This window comes from Leptonychotes weddellii, chromosome 4, assembly GCF_054177405.1.
Source record: "Leptonychotes weddellii isolate Sample4059 chromosome 4, ASM5417740v2, whole genome shotgun sequence".
Taxonomy (NCBI): domain Eukaryota; kingdom Metazoa; phylum Chordata; class Mammalia; order Carnivora; family Phocidae; genus Leptonychotes; species Leptonychotes weddellii.
The window spans coordinates 90,242,713-90,264,200 of record NC_138372.1 but is presented as its reverse complement, the minus strand read 5'-3'; the positions used below and the strand labels follow the sequence as shown (position 1 = coordinate 90,264,200).

Here is a 21,488-nt window from a genome sequence, read left to right as displayed (position 1 = left end):
TGCACACAAAAATTTGTACACAAATGTTCACAGGATCATTCCTAATAGTCCAAGAACTGTAAACACCCAAATGGCCATTAGCCAATAAATGGATTAATAAAACGTAGTGTCTCCACACCGTGGAGTATTATTCGGTCATAAAAATGAATGAAGTACTGATACATGCTATGACACGGATGATCCTCAAAAACACTGTATAACAATGAAGAGGAAAGAAAGAAAGACGGACAGAAAGAAAGTAAAAGAAAATGCTATGTTACAGTGAAAGAAAACAGACGTGAGGACCATGCATTATATTCCATTAATGTAATGTGAAATGTCCAGGATAGGCAAGCTGACAGAGACAGGGAGTAGATGAGTGGTTGCTGGAGGGCTGGGAATTGAAGGGTGTCAGCTAAGGGAGACAGGATTTCTTCGAGGTATAATGAAAATGTTCCACAAATCAAATGTGGTGATGGGTGTACAACTCTGTGAATATACTGGAAGCCACTGAATGATACCCTTTAAATGGGTAAAACTATATGGCATGTGAATTACATCTCAATAAAGAAAGCTGTTTAAGAGAAATTAAGCCACTGGCTCAAAATCCTAGGGTTGCGTTCTAGTTCAGTCTGTGGTTCAACAGGGTTCCTGGCTCACCTGCAGTTTGGAAGTCAATCTCAATAGGATTGGAGAGACTGGTGGCTGCTTCTCGCCACAGGCTGCCCCTGACAGGAGACCAGGCTGTCACCATGCAACGGTACAGCCCCGCATCCGAGACCTGAGTCTGGTACATCCGGTAGCGAAATTCATCTTCCTGCACTTTCTCCAATACAACGCCATCCACCCGCGACGCATCTGTCCAATTCTCCAGCTTCACCACAGAATCCTGGTCCAGGGAGATGATGTACTTGGTTTCATTGGGACTGGAAAGGTCCCCCACAGGCTTCTCAGCAGTGATGAGAACAGAGTAGCGTGGTGACTTAATATTCTTGGAAGACACTTTGCAAGTCATTTCAAATGTATTTCCTGCAGCAAAGAAAGGCTTCGGCTGCCTTGCCTTCACCACGAGCACAGAATCTGGAATGAAGTACCAGAAAGAGGTGATTTCCAACAGGACTAGTGAAAATGGATATGCATCTGAAAGCACAATGACAAGGAAATTGGAATTTATTTGCAAATTGCTGCACAATAGCACTTAAGAAAATCTGGAAACTCAGAAAGAAAATCACGTGTTATCTGTAAGCAGGCTACGAACCACCATGCTGGATGAAGCAGAACAGTCTGAAATGATTTAATGGGTGTGAGGGAATCCAGGAGACTACTGGTACCCTCAAGGACGTGAGGCAGGGCTCACTCTTCGTGAATAGGAGGAGATGAGCCTGAACACAACACCCAGGTCAGGCCCTAGACCATGCCAGGGGCATCATCTCCCTGAGGTTCTGCTGGGAAAAGTGCAGGGAAAGTCTGCTTGGAAGATCAGAGCAAGGGAGAAATGGGTTCTTTCTGTTTAATCATATCATGGTCACAGTACAGAACAGATTATTAGTCAGGTGACCGGAACACACACCTGTCCATCTAGTGATTTCCACAGAGATGCCATTTTAACATTTTGGGCAAGTGTCCATGGCTACACTAACTTTACATTTAAGTATGTTACTCCCTGCTTCTCTGTGAAAAAAGAAATCCCTAAGCATATGCACATTAGAAGCCATCTACATTATAATTGCTCAATGTCAGGCACTTGGAAGGTACTTAAATATTTGTTGACTGGATGAATAAATGAATTAAACACATGCTTTTTATCCTTTAATAAGATTATTAATTCTATAATCTGTCTAGTTATAAAATAAGATTTTCATGTTGGGTTTTGTGGGCTGTTCCACCAAACCTATTAAGCAGAACAAGTGTGTTATAGTGTCTCTCCAGTATCACAGATTCCTGAGGTTCCGTTGAGCCACCCACATTCTTTCCTGATTCTCCCGTGAGTTTGGTAATCCACCCATTCATTAAACAAGTACTTAGTGAGAGCCTCCCGTATTCCAGGCACTGGGAACGCCACAGTAAACAAAGCATACAGAAGTCCCTCCCTCTACATGCTAGTGGAAGAAGATGAACAAAATAAATGAGTAAAATATATGGTACAGTTAGATGGTGACAAATGTTTGAGAGAATAAAGGAGGGAAAGAGGAGAAAAACAGTGTGTGTGTGTGGGGGGGGGGCAGGGAGAGACAACACAATTTTAGACAGAGTGGCCAGGGATGGCATCCCTGACGAGGCATCAAGGAGCTGAGAAGGTGAGGGAACAAGCCCCGTATCCATGTGGCATTCTAGGCAGAGGGAAGAGCAAGCAGAAAGCCAAAAGGCAGAGGTATGCCTGGCGTGTTGGAGGCACCATGCGAAAGGCAGAGGGGATGAAGAGGAGTGAGCACTGGGGAGAGTTATAGGTGAGGTCAGAAGGTAATGGGAGCCGGATGCCATAGGGCATGCAAGGCTACCAAAAGGACTCTGGGATTTGCTTTGAGTGAGATGGGAAGTCTTTGAAGGTTAGGGCAGAGGAGTTTCATGATCTGACTGACATTTTAACAAGGCTGCTCCAGCTGCCACTGCATGGGTGGGAGCAAAGAGAACAGTCAGGAAGGCAGTGATAAAATCCAGGCAGGAGATGGTGGTGGCTTGCTAACAGGGGAGCGTGGCTGCAGCAAGACTCTGAGTCCATCTGAAGAATGAGGAACTGAGGATGAAGGTTTTGGACTGAACAACTACAACGAAGGTGCTAGAGAAGGCCAAAAGATGACCAGAAGCACCATTTTGAACAGGAGTTTGAGATGCCCGTTAGACAAGTGGACGTGTCAACAAGGCAACAGAGTGTTGAATCTGGCATTCTGGGAAGAAGTCTGGGGTAGAAATATACATTCGGGAGTTAATGGTGTGTAAGCAGCTTTCAATTCACGAGGTTAGAAGACATCATCAAGGGAGGGAAGTCAACTAGAGAAGAAGTCCGAGGACTATGTTCTGAGGTAATCTCATGTCTCAGGGTCAGGAAATGAAGAAGATCCAGCAAAGGTGGCAGAGAAGGAGTTGTGGTGAGGTGGGAGGAAAGCCCAGAGGGGGTGGCATCCCACAGCCAAGGGAAAACCAAGGGATTTCTGGGAGGAGGGAATGACCACCTGCGCTAAATCCTGCTAAGTGAAGCAAGACAACAAACAATTGGATTTTGCAGGATGTCAATCACTACTGGTCTTAACACAAGGACCGGGGCAAAAGTCTGATAAGAAGCAGGTGCCACAGAGAACGGGAAGAGAAAGCAGAGACACCCACTGAGTACAGACAAATCAAATGCTTTGGCTATAAAGGGAAAGAAAGAGCAATGGGCGGGGGCAAAGCGGTTTGGAGAAGGGGAAGACAGAGAGAGAAGTGAGTTCAAAATTATTTTATAAAATACTAAAACAGGAACAGGAGGTCTAACAATATTCAGAGGCCAATAGAAAAGGTCCAGAAAAAAGAGGAATATTGATGACATAAGAGAGAGGGGCCTCATGTCTGACCAGTGAGAGGGGCTGGCCTTTGCTAGGACATGGGCTAGGGGCAAGCATGTGGAAATTCTCCTCTGTTTCTGTTTCTTTAGGGAAAGAGAACCCAGGACCAACAGCTGAGAGTAAGGCTGGGAGAGGAGGTTTTCAGACAAAGAAGGTGGTATGCAATAATCATTTTGGAGAGTAGGGAAGTAAACGGATTATGGAAATGCAGAATGATTGCCAGGCAGTGTTGAGAGCCCCGTTGACATAAATGATCACAGATTTAACGTGAAGCCAGTCAACACATTTAAATGTTTTTATCCAACTACAAATGTAGGTAGGGAGGTAGCAGAAGGTTGGCTTTGGACTGGTTTGTGGTTTGGCCAGAGCATAATGCAAAACAAGAGCAGGGCAAGGGAGCTTGGGGTGCAAGGGGGTGTTATGGCTGGCCAGGAATCTAAGTAGGGTAACTGTCCATCTTATCCTCTCTTCCACCCCTGGACATATCTAAGAATGGAAGGAAGATAGATAAGATAGATAGATAGACAGATAGATAGATAGGTAGGTAGGTAGATACATACATACATACATACATACATACAATCTTAAAAAGAAAAAATTCCAATGCCCAAGGCTGCATACACCCTCAGCCAACTAAGATAGGACCTGTGGTGGGACTCAAGCATCAGTGTTTTTTTAAAGCTCCTCAGGTAATCATGAGGTGCAGTCCAAGTGTGGGCCAGTGTTGTATGTGGAAGAGAAGCTACAAATCAGTGACAGTACTTGAGAGCACGGCTGTGAAACAAAAGTTAACCACTTCCCCAAGGGAACGAGGAGGACCCAGGAGTCCAATGAGGGGGGTGACACAAGCTGATGAACAGGCCCCACTGTATGAGGAGCATGGGGAGAAAACACTTCCGCTCAGGAGACCCCAGGGCAAACAGCGGCCTCAGGGGGGAGGAGGAGAGCGAGGTTGGTCATGTTTAACGTGGGAAAGAGCAAGGAACGTTCCAAGCTGAGCCTCAGGCAACAGGAGATTCTGCTGAGCTCCCAGAGGGCCCTGTTTGGGGCTGGGGACGGGGTGGGGGGGGGTGGCGGCAATCAGTCAACTAAGGCGTGTCGAGGGGCGTGTGATACTTCACATCCAGGGCACGAGGGGGACCTAGGAGGCCTGGGCTTCCTGTAATGATGGACTTGACAAGTCCGATGTCCCAAAGCAGACAGTGCTCCGAGCATCGGGAGGAGATGTAGCAAAGAAACTTTCCCTCAAGTTGTCACCCCTCTCCAGAAACGATCTCTCTGAAGGGATGACTGGCACCTCAGAAGCAGGTGCAACAGTCTGGCCCCCACCCCCGTGCCCCCGGTATGTGGCCCTGCATCCAGCGGGAACTCGCAGACGTGAGCACACCCCCAAGGCCCAAGACCACCCTGCAGAGCAACAGCGTCAAGGGCTGTGGGAACCGATGAGCTACCACCCCCAAGCGCCAGCTCTCTCACGGGGACTGAGCCTTCGCCAGCGTCAGCATCTTGAAGGGGTCCATGCTGTTTTTAGAGCAGTAGTCATCTGAGCTCCCATTTTCTTGGATTCCTAGCAGGGAGACCTGGCATATAAAACCACGCAGCGCGACGAGCTGGGCCAAAACAAAAACCCCAAACCTCAGTGAACAAGAATAAAGCGCCTACCTTCGGATGCCCAAAATATGGTGACGGGTTTGGAGAAGACATCCTTGCTCTTCACCCAGCTGTCGTTACGCTGTCTGGTCCACGCAGACACAACACAGTAATAATTGCCTCGGTCTTCCTCTGTAGTCCTTTGGATTCGGAAACTGAACGTGTCCGTGTGCTCTTTAGAAAAAATAAAGTCTCCGTCCTGGGCGCGCTGCTTGCTCCGGTCTCCATACTTGAGCGTCCAGTCCCCGCTCATGACCGCAAGAAGCTCGCTGGCCACCACGTCGTCGCTGCGCCGGTTCACCCTGTAGTACCAGGACACGGTGAAGCGGACGCTGGCCTCCGAGCTCTTCATGTCCACTATCCGGCACTCCAGCTCTGTGAGGTCGTCGGAAAACTCGGGGACCTTCGAAGCATTCAGGTACACCTGGTAGTCTGGTTCTGAACGAGAGAGGAGCGAGGATTAAAAAAAAATCAGACAGCTACATACTAAGAATGAGCCAAAGGAACGAGGCGAGGGCTACTCCTGTCCTGACAATCAAATGCCCAACCCACCAACTACAGTGATGGAAAGGAAAGTCTTCGCCCCGGACAGGAAGGATCCGGAAAGAGTCTGTTATGGCAAAACTCGTACAACCCTGCACCGCTACGGTCCCCGGGACACCTTCCAAGGCCAGAAGCCAAATGTCCGCAATCCAAGTCTGGACCTTTCCATAGGATTGGGAGCTCCCGGCAGTGTCTCTGGGAGGTTAGTCCTCCAAGAAGGATCTAAGACGGCTCGGGGCTCACACTCCACCAAGGTTTTGCGTGGAGTGCCAAGCGGTGCCCACAGACCTCCAAAGCCCCCGCTGGGGCTGCACAGGGAAACCCCATCCCAGAGTACATTCCAGCACTCGAGGCCAATCCCCACGGGGCCTGGGGTCCTGCCATCCCTGGCCAGGCCCCAAACGCAAGGCCCTCGGGTTTCCCCCTGCCGATTCTCGTTCTCAGTTTCCTGGTCCTCTGCCTTTTCCACTCAATCTGTGTTCAGTGATCAATAAGCACCCATCCTCACACTCCCCAGATGACATCCTTTTCACAGCCACATGTAACCCTCCCAACACAATTCTGCCAACCCTGAAGCCGGCTCCTGTGGATCCTGGCTCTAGGAAAGCCTGCTCCCTCAGGGCCACCCCCACCCCCGCCCGGTACAAATTCTGACGGGGGTGGGAGGAAAGCTAGCCCTTTCCTGGGGTCCCCTGCCACTGTCGCAGCCCTCTTCATCTTCACTTGTGTGGAAACCCCTTCTTCCTCTGACATTCACTGTGCCGGTTTCATCCATTTTTGTAACTCCATGTTTCTGTCTTCGCTGACCCCTAGGCCTTCCTCCATGCTTGCCAAGAACTGGTACTGGAACCTCTTTGTCGCCTTCCTCCCTCTGCCCCCACCCCCTCCCCAGGTCATTCCCAATGACCTGAGGATCTCCAGCCCCCACACCATGTCACACCACTGTGCTCACCTACCAGCAGTGGCCTTCGCCTCTTGACCGCCCTGCAAACTTGCACTCCTTCTTCAATGTAACCTCCTCTGGGGTCCCCTCCCAGGTCCCCAGAGCGTGGCCCCCTTTCTCCATGCTCCCACAAGCCATGGAGGGGCACTTGGTCAACAGCAGCCTCTCCCTGTTATTATGCCTTGTTGAAGGTCTCGTCCCCAAGCTCCAAACACACAGCCTTACAAGCTCAGTAGGCGCTCAGCCAATGTGTGCTGCCTGGCTTTTAGAGAAGGCTACACTTTTCTCTTGTGGTACGTGGCCTGCTAGGAGCACCCGAACTCTCCCTAAACAGAACTTTCCATCTGCCACCACTATCTTTATTCCTATCACCTCAATCAAACAGTTTAGTTTTATTTAACGTTGCTTTTATTTATGACTCACTCAGATTATAAACTGCTGAGGTCAAGGAACTGTTCTTTTGTGATTTACGCTTCTAATAAAATGTGTAACATCATGACTTCCCAAAGAATGATTCAGTGGCCAGGAAAAGGAAAGAAGTCAAAATCCTGTCCCCTTCAAATGTCATCTTCACGAGCATTTAATTGCAATGAGGGTGGTCCCCATGGCACACACAGTTAAACCAACGGGCCCCGGCCGCCAACAGGAGCACGCCGCGTCATGAGGGGGACACTGTGCAGAGACACCGCGGGCTGCTAGAGTGTCACCCCCCCGAGCTATACAGCTCGGGGGTGTTCTGCCTCCTGGGCGGAGGGCTAGCACCCCACACTGCCTCTGCAGTAACACCGACTGTGGAGGAAATACCACCGAAATGCCTTTAGGCTGTCACGTGCGTAAGACAAGGTGTCCCAAGGGACCCGACATCCCAGGCTTCAGCCCCTTCCCTCCTGGCGGACTCTGCCAGAGCAACGTAGCTGCAGCCAGGACACCCAGGTTCCCTCACGTGGCAAGGACAGCCGCGGACTGGCTGGGCGCCGGGCAAGATGGCGCCCCTCCGTCAGGACTGGCCCGGAACGCCGCACCGTCACGAGCGCTCGGGACACGGCGGCGGCCCGCCTCCCGTGTGGAGCATGACACGGGGACCCTTCACGTGCTCCCATGTTACCCTGAACGACAAACTGAGGCCGTGAAGGGCCGGGGCTCTGCAGCCAGCCTGTTCGGATCCTGGCTCTGCCATCGGCTTGCTGTGTACTTGGGCCCATGCCTTCACCTCTCTGGTGCCTCACTTGTAAAAACAGAGGTAGTAACAGTAACTAGCTCACAACCTGGCTGTGAGGATGAAGAGTTAAAGTATGCAGGGGCGCCCGACTGGCTCAGTCAGCACAGCATGTGCCTCTTAATCTCGGGGTTGTAAGTTCGAGCCCCATGCTGGGTGTAGAGATGACTTAAAAATAAAGTATTTTTATTTTTTTATTTATTTTTTTAAAGATTTTATTTATTTATTTGACAGAGAGAGAGAGACAGAGAGAGAGAGGAAACACAAGCAGGGGGAGTGGGAGAGGGAGAAGCAGGCTCCCCACCGAGCAGAGAGCCCGATATGGGGCTCGATCCCAGGACCCTGGGATCATGACCTGAGCCGAAGGCAGATGCTTAACGACCGAGCCACCCAGGCACCCCAAAAATAAAGTTTTTTTTAAAAAGACTTAAAATATACATGAAAATGCTTAAACTAGTGCCTGGTACGTGTGCAAATGTATATGTACACACACATATTCATAGATATATATACACACAAACGTACGTATTTGTGAACTACTATTCCCCATCCAGAGCTTTGAAGAGTCAGTCACGTGCCTGTATAGCTCAAAAGTGGCAAATCTGAACCCAGGGCCATGTCCCTTCTATCACCTTTCACGGACACCCGCACCTCACAGATGAGCCAAGCTCCCTGTCTTCTAAACTCCATTATTTTCTCACAACCACTGACTGGCTCGTGACCTGCAGCAACACAGAATGCCGTGACTGGCAATGACATGACTATGGTCCTGCCACCAGGGATCTGACCCAGGAAGACCGCTCCCCACAGGCCGTCCCCTCAGCCTGGATGACCAGCACAGTCCAACGGCCAGGAGGCAACCTGTCGTATTTCTCTTCTGTCTCATCAGTCACCAGCTCTTAAAAAGAAACCCTTTGGTCCTTTGGGGTTTACTTCCTTCCCTTGAGCATAGTCCTCTGAAGTGGCACTGTGAAAATAAAGGCTGTCCAAGTTAGCACGAAAGATGGTAGAGAAGCGGTGACATCAGTGGTCAGACCATGGGACACATGGAAGAGGTAGGCAAAACTAGCTCCCGCACCAACCACCTGAGCAGCCCTCTCCCTCTCCTCCTACACCCTGGCCTGGCAGCCCCCAGGGCGCCCTCCTTGTTCCAGAACCCAGCTGCTCCCGTGGGTTCTTCCTTAGGCTTAGACCCTAACACGGGCACAGAGCAGGCTTCTAGGCATCTCGGTTTCATGCTTCCATGGCATCACCAGCACAGCACATCTGTACCCTAATTCCCTCACTCTCCACCTGCCTCTGCCAATGCGCACGCGCGTGCACACACACACACACACACGTGCAAGTATACATACACAAGCACATCCATACACTCATACATGCAGGCGTGCACACACAAGCACACACTCATACACAGGCACACTCATTCATGAATGCACACACATGCATACATATACACACTCACATATCCATACACACACGTGTGCAAATATACACACAAGCACACATTCACACACTGGCACTCTCGTTCATGCATGCACACACATATACATATACACACTCGTATATCCATGCACACACGTGTGTGCAAGTATACACATGCACACACATATTCCTACATTGGCACACTCGTTCATGCATGCACACACATATACATATACACACTCATATATCATGCATACACAGTGTGCAAGTGTACATACACAAGCACATGTTCATACATGCATGTGTGCACACACAAGCACACACTCATACACTGGCACTCTTGTTCATGCATGCACACACATACATATAGACACTCGTATATCCATGCACACATGTGTGTGTGCAAGTATACATGCGTGTGCACACATTCATACGCTGGCACACTCGTTCATGCATGCACACACATATACATATACACATTCATATATCCATGCACACAGTGTGCAAGTATACATACACAAGCACACATTCATACATGCATGTGTGCACACACTCATACACAGGCACACTCGTTCATGCACGCACACACACGTGTGCAAGTATACATACACAAGCACATTCATACACTCATACATGCAGGTGCGCACACACAAGCACACGTTCATACACAGGCACACGTTCATGCACGCACACACACGTATACATATACACACTCATATATCCATACACACACGTGTGCAAGTATACACACAAGCACACATTCATACACTGGCACACTCGTTCATGCATGCACACACATATACATATAAACACTCGTATATCCATGCACACACACGTGTGTGCAAGTATACGTGCGTGTGCACACATTCATACACTGGCACACTCGTTCATGCATGCACACATACATATACATATACACTCATATATCCATGCATACACACAGTGCAAGTATACATACACAAGCACACATTCATACACAGGTACACTCATTCATGCATGTGCGCACACATGTATATATACACACTCATATCCATGCGTGTGCTCATACACACACACACACGGACACAGCTGACTCCCACTCCAAACAGACATGGCCAACTCCTCCTAACTTCCAATTACGGTTCCTGCTGCCACACCCCCATTCACTCTCCCAGTCACCTCTGCTTGAATTGTGTGCCATCTCCGACTCTCCACTCTGAGGGTCCCCAACTCTCACACTGCCCCCATTCCAGGACTTGCACACAGTGGATGCTCTATAAATATTTGTGAACAAAAGTGGAAACCTCATGAACACCATCCTCATTCGGGCTCTCTTTGCTTCCAGCCAAGACGATCATGATAACCTCCCAACGCACCTCTAGGCAGACACAGTTATCTGCACAATAAACCTCCCGTGGCTTTTCTTCTCACTTCCTGAGTAAGAACACACTCCCCAGCCTGGCATGCAAGGTGCTCATCAGTGTGAGTCTAACCCATGTGTCCAGCCTCACCGCCTCCCTCCTTCCAATACATAGTCTACGCTCCACTGAGACCACACCTCTCACCATTCCCTAACCACCTCCTATGCTTCCAGGTTTTCTGTCTCCCTTCCTGCTGCTCCCTCTGCCTCAGCACCTGGGACAGCTGCTCGGTTGGTTGCTGAACAGATGACTGAACAGACTCTCCCATTCTACTCCATCCTCCACCTCCAAGTGAGTCAGTTTAAACCCTATGGAACCAAATACAGAGAAAGGAGAGCACAGCGGGGTTGCAGCTAGGGCATATACATACATATACATATACACACTCATGTGCATGCATGAACAAGTGTGCACATCTAGAGGAATCGCGGCCTGGCAGGAGAGGAGAATCTCTTCGTTGACTGGTTGGTCTCATTCTCTGTTAAGATTAAATCTCAGGCCCCCAAAAGGGAGGACCTTAATGCAAAGGCAAACAAAAACCAGTGGGTTCCTGGCTTGGGAACTCATAAGGCACAGGTTCCAGGGATTTAAAGGATGTTCAAGGGTCGTCTGGACTACCCACCAGCCTTTCAGGTCCACTTTGGACTTGGACTCCCGGAGAAGCTATGGCTCCACTATGTCACAGTGGCAGGAGCGCCGGTGGGCTCTTCTTTAGTTTTTGTTTTAGTGCACGTGTAGACATTTTCCTTTATTGTTGTTCTACAAGTTTAAACATTCTGTGCAGAAACGGCCCATTCCTTGAAATCCATCATGCAAGTACTTCTCCTATATAGCCTTTCCTACTTAAAGGAGAATGCCTACTTTGAACTTACCTGTCATACCTCTACTTCATGTTCAACAAACCTTCACAGAGACCCCACCACCCACCAGGCTTACTGCTCTCTAAGGATTTTATCTGAACGCTGCCTTGAACTTTGATTATTATTGTATATATGTCTTCTGGACCTTCTGTAGGACTCTGCCCGGGGACAGGGACCCCCTACCTAATTCATCCGTACATGCTATGCCTGCAGTGCCTTGCACATAAAAGACACTAACACTCTTGCTGAATTGGAGTAAATTTAATATTTTGCATAAAAATGCTCATTTTTGGCATAAGCATTTCATCACTACTGATTACCACTATATCCTGCTTGATCTCATCAAGAAATCGGCTAAGAATGCTATGGTGGTTATGTTTAAAAAATGCTTATCAGTTGAGGATGCATACTAAAGTACTTAATGTCAAAATGACATGTGTCTGGGATATGCTTTAAATTCTTCCAGAAGAATTTAAAGTGCGTGCATGCGTGTGTGTCTGCAGGAGGGAGGAGAGATGAAATAAGATTAGCAGAATACTGGTAATTATTGAAGCTGGTGCTTCTTTCTACTTCTGTGTTAGTTTTTTTAAAATTTATATTCCAAAAAGTAAAAAAAAAAACCTAACAACCCACCCACCCACACTGTAAGCCCTTTCACAGAATATTGAGGCCAGTCTCACCATGACATCATCACTTCTATTCTTAGAAATTCTAAGGATCTGCTCCCTATTCGGGCTCCAGGACGCTGTCTGCTCATAGACACACCACCCCCTAAAGCTACGGCCTCCAACACTGCAACCCTCTCCCCACCCCCTGCCCAAAGAAAGACTTGGCTTTTTTAATACGGGTCATTAAACTCCCTTGTTACAACTTCCAAAAACAGTGAAAAGCTGTCAGAGTCCTTGGCTAATTTGTTAAAGCAGATACTTTGTGCCTACTGTGCGCAGGGACCTGCACTGGAGGTTTTCACAGAGACTGCCTCCTTTTCCTCTCACAGTAATTCCGTAATAAGGGCGGTGTTTCATCATCCCTGTTTGAGAATGACAAGCACAGCAGCTGGCCCTGACTGAGGGCTTCCTGTATGCTGGGGGCCGTGCTGTACATTTTCCTTGCCTTCTCGCTTAAGCTTAACAACCTCATGACCCAGGTACGATTTTCATGTATGTTTCCTAAATGGAAAAAAAAAAAAAAACAAACAAAGCAAAACAAAACCCAAAGCCCAGAGGAGTCAGGTTGGAAGCCGAAGGTCTCGCACGGCGCGTGTGAGCAGAATGACGGCTTGGCTCCCACCAGGACCAAACCGCACAACCTCCTTATACACCCGGTTATTAATGCTTTCTCGAAGCCTGCTCCGTCCCAGAAGGCAAGAGTGGTAATCACAGCCGAGGCACTGATCCCGAACTGTGTACAACAGGGCCCTGTTCTAATACCCGCTTTGAAGCTTCGTTAACTTGGGAGAGCTCATCAGAGGAGCAGGCTGCGTACACGAGTTAGAGGAAACCAGGAGACGGCGTGCCCTCGCCTCTGCTGAGGCCGGGTCTAGTCTCTTGAACTGGGCAGGTGCTCCGGGGGCAGCCGAGCAAGTTGACTAATTGTCAGAGTTGCCACTCTCGTCATTTGCCAAACAATTAAATGTTCTCTCCCGTTTAAACAGACAAGGCTCTAAAAGCCTGTTGTTTGGGGGAGACACTTTACCCCACGTGGGCAGAATCTTTATTAGGAGGTTGTTTTCAGCACTAGCCATTTTGGAGGAAATAGTAGTATCATTTGGATGACCCTTGTGCAGTTTTTCTCTCTTCATCCTCACTCACTGCTCCCAGAAGAGGAAGAGTGAATTCCCAGGTTTGGGAGCAGGGGCAGAAAGACGGCTGGGTATGGTCAGCCCAACCCCTTCTCCTTGGGAGCGGCTGCTTCCAGGACACACATCCCTAGTCCCTCCATGCCCTGAGACAGACCTGTATGTCTTAGTTAGATAAGCGCTTGGTGCGGAAGAGTATGTTACATACTGACCCTGCCTTCCCCAAACACCAGTATCATTAATACCACCCTGAGAATGAACAGAGACCCTGAGTGCCAGGCACTGTGCTAAACACTTCATATGCATTCTCCCATGAAACCAAGGAAACCAAAGCATCACACCCAAGATAACACGCCTAGAACGTGGTGGAGCAGGACCCCAGCACTTGCCCAGTGCTACCTTGCCTTCAGAGATAACCGTGGGCAGAGAGCTGATAATAGTTGCCCATAACGGTCTGCAGACCTGAGTCTGATCTCCTGTGGATGGCGCAGGACTCTGAAGTCTCTACCAAGTACTGAGCAGATTAGCAGCTCCTTTTAAAGAAAAATAATTGCCTCCTTTGCTGGCACACTGCTGGAAGAGGGGACAGTCCTCTAGTGGGGGAGAGTGCCAATCAGGTTCTTAAGACTAAAACGCCCAACTCGGCTCTGCCTTCTACTCTTGTAGCTGAAACCCGTGGAACGCCCCCCAGTTAACACCACAGAAGCCTGGTACTTTGGGCACAGAGCCCAACCATAAACTGATTAGTATCCAACTCGTGCCAAAGACTCATTTGAGACATCTGATCGCGGAGAGAGATGGCCTACTATGCAGACTAGCTAGCCACGCCTCCTTAGATTCTCTAGTTTTAGCCATAGACTAAATTGGATCCACACAAAGCAACGTTTGTCCTCCACAGTAACTCAGCTTCTTACAGAAACTCCTTCACACACTTAAGATTTACGCCCTCAGCTTTTATAGAGAGTGGATATGAGAAACATCCATTTTAACAATCACTCAGAGCCTTTCATAAAGAACAGTTGAAAGCACTGTCCATTATGTTCTCCAATGCCCTTACATAAAAAAAGCACATGATGAATTCAGTGCCAACAAAAAGTTTGGCTCTCCCGGGCTTCCTTCATCAGAGGTGAACTGTGCAATCACATTTCTCTGTGCCCCAACTCTTCAAAACTTCAGAGGCAAATTCAGCGCTCAAGTGCAGCTAACTAATGCATCCCAACCACCTTGCGGTATCTATTCTTTGATTTGTTTTTACAATCTTGATTTTATTTTTATGTCTCTTACTTTAAATCAGGCTTCATTTTGCAAGCCAACTGGAGTCTTTTTTTCCCCCCCTCCTTCAAAAGTAGGACATAAATCCTAGTAAAAGAGGCTTTTTCTTACCTTCTACAAAATCATCACAGTCCTCCCAGCTGCTGCAAGTGCTCTTGGACTCGCTGGACCCATGCGCATCACTGCCCTGATCTCTGTCTGGTTAACACGACGGAACATATGAGAAGACCCCAACTAGCTTCAACTCCCTCATCTGCTCTGTGTACCAACCCCAAGCAAATAAGGACAAGAATGGCCCAGCTTTGAGGCCTCTAGGCTCTAGCGTTTCAGGAATAAAGGCGATTCCCAAAGCCAAAATGTTTCCACAAGATGGCAATACTTGGGACAGACTTGACTTTGGGACATAATTTTCTAAGTCATTTTAAACATTTCTTTTGAAATAAAAGAAACAAGCATTCACACCAATTGGTAGATTCTATTTTCCAAAGACATCTGCAGTAATGTTTCTTATCCCCCACGCCCTTTTACCATGTGACCTTGCTACTCTCTCATTAAGAGATGGGGTCTCTTTCTCTGCCCCCTTGAACTTGGGCAGACGCTGTGATGGCTCTGACCGATAGAAAACAGCCAAAGAAGGGGTGCCTGGGTGGCTCAGTCAGTTAAGCGTCTGCCTTCAGCTCAGGTCACGATCGCAGGGTCCTGGGATCGAGCCCCACATCGGGCTCCCTGCTCGGAGGGAAGCCTGCTTCTCCCTCTCTCACTCCCCCTGCTTGTGTTCCTGCTCTATCTGTCAAATAAATAAATAAAATCTTAAAAAAAAAAAACAGCCAAAGAGACACTGTGTCAAGCCCTGGGACAGCTTTCCACTGTGGAAGGCTGGGCACTTCCACTTCCTGCCTCTTGGAAGCCAGTCACCACCTAAGAAGTGTGACCGTCCCAAGCAAAGCATTTGGTAAGAAGCCAAAGCCACGTGGAAAGGGCCTGAATGAGATGCCACGTGGAGAGGGCCGGGGACACAGCGTCACGTGCATGAGAAAGCCATCTGGAAGGGGATCCCCAGCCCTACTCGTCCCAGCTGTCCCTGTGTGCATGAGAGATGAACCCTGTTGAGTCCTTCCCTAAATCCTGACCGTCAAAATCATAAGCAAAATAAAAATCAGTGGTTTTCAGATGGGAAAGAGGGAGAGTCCTTCACTCACAAGGGTATTGTGGTATTTAACACATGCAAAGTCCTTAGCCCAGTGCCCAGTGTACAGTAAGTGTTTGATAAACAGTAACTATTATTTTTAATCTATCAAGCAGCAAAACTGAAAGTTCTGAGTAACACCTGCACGGGAAACCAACTTTCTCAAGAACTCTTTTGTGCCAACATCCCATAATCACATAACGTAAGATGATCTCCATAAACAGAGTCCGTGGCAGGTCACCTGTCTTCCAGTCTCTTCTGGACACCTCTCAGTCATCTCCAACAGGCCCCACAGTGCATGAGGTAAGGTATCCACATACATGTTGTGTATCTAGAGACAACTGTAGGGCATCAGGTCAGGCCCATCCAATCCCGGGCAGAATCCAGATTGGAGGTCCTGGAGAAAGGTCAGCTGCTGTACTCACGCCTGACTCACCTCCTGAACAAGTGTCCAAGCAGCTGTAACAGTGTGAGGCACAGGGAAGGAGGAGGAGATACAGGAGGAAGAAAGAAGAACACAAGCGGTTTTTCTACCACTTACACGCCCAGAAGGTTAACCCACGTGCTAATATCTCTGCATATTCTGTAAGTTGGACGTTACTGCTTTCTTTGCAATTCTTGTTTTCCTGTGCACACGCCTGCACACTATCCAGGTTTATCTACCCATTCAGCCGACCTTTACCAAGTGCCCATCACGTGCAAAACGCCGCGCGAGGTGCGGGCTCTGCGTCCCTTCCGTCGGTCAAGGTAAAGCACACTGCTGACTTTCACTGACGGGGTGCTGGCACTCTGCAGGAAAACAAACAACTGGATCCTTAGGATCCTAATGGAGCCGTTCCCCACAATTTAGTCTCTTTATGTCTTCTCACCCTCTGGAGACCAGAGCCGCCAACGAGTCCCTTCCGGTGAAAAGAGCCCCATTCCCTCCCGGAGCAACCCTCCTGATTCCTGACAGTCCCTGCGTCTCCCCGGGCAATGCTGGGATCAGTACACCAGCACTTCAAAGAGGCTCTCACACTGGAGTGCAGGCAGCGCTTTCTAGAAAAAAAGAGAGAAAATCCACCAGAGCTCTGATTCTAAATTGGGTGGGGGGAGAGAAGGGGGTACCGGGAGTCAGCGCTGGGATCTGACGGCACCACACAGTGCACCGAGCATCAGAGCCATGAGACAAATTCAGCTCCAGAGATGAAAAGTCTTCTCTCGGTGCTGACAACATCTGTTTTATTTTGAAGGTTGCTAAGGAGAGTTCTAGCTGGGCCAACATTGTTCCAGTTCAGTACTTCACAGAGAGACTCTCGCACAGGGTTCAGACGGCAGGAATAAAAGCTCGCCAGATAAACCCTGCTCCTTTTACTGTGCAGATATCAAAGAATCACTTTGCTACCAGGGATGATTAACACCCTGCCTGGGCTCACTCGGAATTGGCCATACCTTCTGCTCACTCTCTTATTCCTCCTCTTCTCCCTGCCCCCTCTGTCCCCACTTGCCAACTCCCCCTCTCCGCCAAATAAAGGCTCATTAGGAAGAAACAGACAGCGAATGTGCCACTAACCCGGTAGTATTTGATGCGGAGACGAGGAAGAGCGAAGTGTGAGATGAGGGTCATGGTGGGAGGATGCTCAGCATCAGACGATGGAGGAAACGATTTCCCGGCCTTTAAAGATCTGGTTTACCTACTAACACCAGAGCGTTGCCAAATGCCCGCATCGGGGCTCAGAACAGCCACGGGACAGCGAAGAGATCAAGCTCAAAACAGAAGAGTCTGACTGGTAGGTCCAGCTCCACCTCTGTAATGGCAGAGGTGGGAGGCGAAGCACCCCATCCTCCACTCGCCCCTACCCTGCTTAAGCTATTCTAAGACAGTAACAGGAATTAGAAAAGTCAGGCCTGAAGGGCAAGCATTTAGGAAAATAAGGGCCAGGGAAGATGCGAATGAAAGAAAGGCACAACAATTTCACATATATGCCAAGCTGTTATAAAGTGAGGGCCATGGTGGCCAACAGCTGAGGGCCACTCTGCTCCTCCAGCTGGGTAAAGAGCCCACCAGGACAGCCCAGGGAGCCAGGAAGGCCCTTCCATTTAACTGGTATCTGCAAATAAAATCATGTTGGGATTCCAGGGCATTCAGGAAAAAACAAACACACACCCAAAGCACCACATTCCGTTAACTGAAGGAATTCTCTTTCTGTTCTGGGCTTTAGGAAAGCACCAGCTCCTGCCAGAGAGCACCTCAGAGTCTAGGAAAGGAAAGGAAGAATGGCCAGTGTTCTCACTCCAACGAAGATCCATTTCAAAGAGCCATTCAGCAGGGCCCACCCTGCAAATCTTGACAACAAAAGGAAACTCTATCCTCTCAAATGAGGGCCTTGAGACAACTGAGGCCACATTATCTAAACATTTCCCTTGCCTGCCAGATTCTATTTCAGCCTGCTTTGCTTCTCTCCCCTCCCCCCGCCCCGCCCCCCAGCTTGGGATCTCTCCAGGCTAAAGCATGCTTGTCCTGATGTAAAGAATGCCAGGATAATGCAAAAGGCGCAGAGCTCTGCGGAGTCCTGATATCCTAGCAGAGGGAGTAAAGCCCCAGAGGCTAAGGGCCACCTTCCCAGCCACTCACCTAGCCAGGTCACGTCCACACTGGCCGGGGCAGACCTGGCCTCTGCCACCTTGTACCAGCTCCTGTTGTGTCCGGGTGCCCAGAGCGCCACGTGGCAGAAATAGTAGCCGGAGTTTTCTTTGCTAACATCTCGAACCAGTAAATGGTAGGAGCGTGCATCCACATGGCTCAAAGCAACGTGGGGAGAGCTGTGCACAAGGGAATCCCGGTCCAGCCGTGCCAACACGGGCGAGCCAGGCAAAGTGCTGTCGGGCGACCTGCCGAAGTACCACGTCACCTCGGGTCGGACATCATCTGCTCGGTCTGTTGTGATGTTGCAGGTCAGATCCAGCTCCTTTCCCTCAGCCACAGACACGCTCCGGGCCACAGCTGCTCGCAGAACTTGAAAATGAAAATGAAAAAAAAAAAATACATCTAGATCATCTGGGTTATGTTTGCCCCTCCCTCCCTCCCTTTAGATCATCTCCTTCTATGTTCTTATTTATGGCATTAAAGTTAGAAGGCTTTGTGCGATTCTAAGTGCTTGAGAAATATTTACTGAATAAATTAAGGAAATTATAATACATTTCTTTCCATTACATGAAAATACTAACAGCAGTAAACACTTACATACACTTATGAAATGCCAGGCACTACTCTGAGTGCCTTAGAAACGTTAACCTTCAAAACGACCGTAGGAGGTAAGTACTATTATTATCTTCATTTTACTGATAAGGAAACTGAAGCACAGAGAAGTTAAGTAACTTGCCCAAGGTCACACAGGTAATACTTGGCAGAGCAGGGACTCAAATGTGAGCTGTCTGCCTCCAGGGGCTCTGCTCTTAACTGTTAACGCTTGTTTGAAAAGAAGTCGAAACATCACAAAACTAAAATTATAGCTTCTCCATGTGCATGGTAAGACTTGGGTGATTTTACAGAGAAAGGATAGCTCAGTGCTGACCGGCATGCGTTATTAGTTGGGGACCAGGGGCTTGGGGTTGGAGGCTGGACTGCAGGAGGTGAGGGTGAAACCATCTTCTGGGTGAAAAAGGAGAAAATCCTAAACAGAAGGACCAGGAAAGTGAAACCAGACAATATGCCTTATGAGTCAAGCCTTCAAAATGTAATGTAATGGAATAAATGCAGAGCATCATTTATTCCATTAGACATACCCACCTTAAAGCCAAACATAAAACAGATATTCTAAAACCAAAACACAATGACTTTCGGATTATCCATGCCACTGCCTTCTCACAAGACTGTGGATAATTAAAAGTAGACTATATTTAGATGAAGTATTGAAGTATTTGGTGTCACAGTCTCAGGGCAGATCTGGTTTCAGCATTCCCCTGTCAAAGCTTTTTACATGGAAACATTTTACTTTGAGTGTTTTGTTTTATTTTTAAAGAAGTTGAACATCTGTAATCAGAGTAGAAAAGCACTCAATTCATGGTAATGCTCTGGGAACCACTGCTTAGATGAGAAATAGCTAACACCTCCCAGGGGATTCGAGTGGAGGCACAGCCCTGGTCTTCCAAGACTGGTTCAGCCTCAGCTGCTATCCTGAGTAAGCTCAGCAACAAAGGCTCGTGCCTGGCTCAGAAAAGGCCCAACCCCAAAGCCCATGCCCTCTGGAGCAGACTGCTTTCATATAAATGTATCTAAAGCCTGACAACATTTTCAACAAGCATTTCAGGTCAAGTTCAAGACCCACCTTGATGAAGACAGAAAATGAGGTGGGTATAGTATTATAAAAGGGAATTTAAAAGTCTGATTTCTCACCTCCACCCACTCTCCAAATTCTTCCTCCTCCTTCACCCCTTTAAAGGGGCCAAAAGTAACCTGAGGGCATCTTTTGAGAGGGGTCAGTATGGGAACCGCCACTCTGAGCCTGCACTGTGTGGGTTTCGAACAGCCCCACGAGCAATGCCTATGGTCAGAGACCCTGGAATACTGCCGGAGTACCTCTGTGCCGGCTAGAAGTAAAAGGCGGCTCAGGAGGGAAGCAGGTGAGTGTGGAAGGGGTAAATACACAGCGGTGGACTGCAGGTATGGACAAAACGGATTCTTAGCTTTAAGAATAACTGAAGAGTTCACTTTGTAATCTTCTCTCTGCAAGGCGCTAAATAGCTTGCCACATCACTAACCATTGTTCCCGTATGTTCTGGATTGCGGGGCGATTCACAGCTGGGAGACAGGACAGAGCAGGTGGAAGGAAAAAAAAGAATAATTTCTAAGGACTCGTAATGCAAGGGGATACCCCGGACAAAGCCTGTGGTGGTGAAGCTTTCTCTGGTCGGATAGAACTGAAGCCATAAATTAGATACCAAGATCTGCATGAAGCAGACCACTCCCAACATGGGGGAGGGGGGGAGAGGGGTATTGCCACATATATAACACAGCCCCACTGTTTAAGTAGCTTTGGGCTGTTTATCATAACAATGCAGTAAGAATATTTAAGAAGCTAGCTATGGATAGTACAGGTGTTGACAAAAAGAGAGAGGCCAGCCCTCTACCTGGGGTCCAAGAAGATAATTTAGGAAGTCTGTGACCTGGGTGGGAAAAAATCTTGTCTTTGTTTTTACTAATCTCTACCTGAAATATAGCATCTCCCCTCATTACGAAACTAAGCAACAAACCACTATACTCTGGTTTCTCTTCATAGCGTATAAATCTTTCGCCTTTTACTATATATTATTTAATGCATTAATAAAGCACAATATTACTATGTAACAAATTTGTCTTAAAATATTTCGATAACTATTTCAATAGAATCATTTTCCCTTGTCATCTTATATACATTTTTAATGAATTAAAACACGTTAATTCCGAGAAGGGGTCTGTGGGCTTCAAGACTCTCAAAGAAGCCCATGGCAACAAAATGGTTATGAAGCCCAGGCTCAGGAGAGAGCCAGATGCTATTACGTGCATAAGAAGTTCAGAGTTTTCAAGTCTTACACTCGGTATTATGGATTTTGTGGCTTGTCTGAAATAAAGAATACCTTTACAATTGAAATTCTGCACAAAAAGATAACTTGTTGCAAATATGAAATTCTTAATCGTTCTGCCGCTCCACCCCCCCCC

At 48.2% G+C, this 21,488-nt stretch overlaps 1 protein-coding gene across 1 annotated transcript in view; it reads right to left on the bottom strand.

Moving 5' to 3' along the window:
* The window catches only part of PTGFRN (prostaglandin F2 receptor inhibitor), an 81,575-nt gene that overhangs the window by 17,224 nt on the left and 42,863 nt on the right, over positions 1 to 21,488 (bottom strand). Inside the window, exons 4-6 of the mRNA XM_081815759.1 lie at positions 18,426 to 18,806; positions 5,181 to 5,606; positions 640 to 1,059 (exon numbers count right to left, since the gene is read on the bottom strand). Of these exons, the coding sequence (XP_081671885.1) occupies positions 640 to 1,059; positions 5,181 to 5,606; positions 18,426 to 18,806 (1,227 nt within the window). The remainder of the gene's footprint in view (positions 1 to 639; positions 1,060 to 5,180; positions 5,607 to 18,425; positions 18,807 to 21,488) is intronic.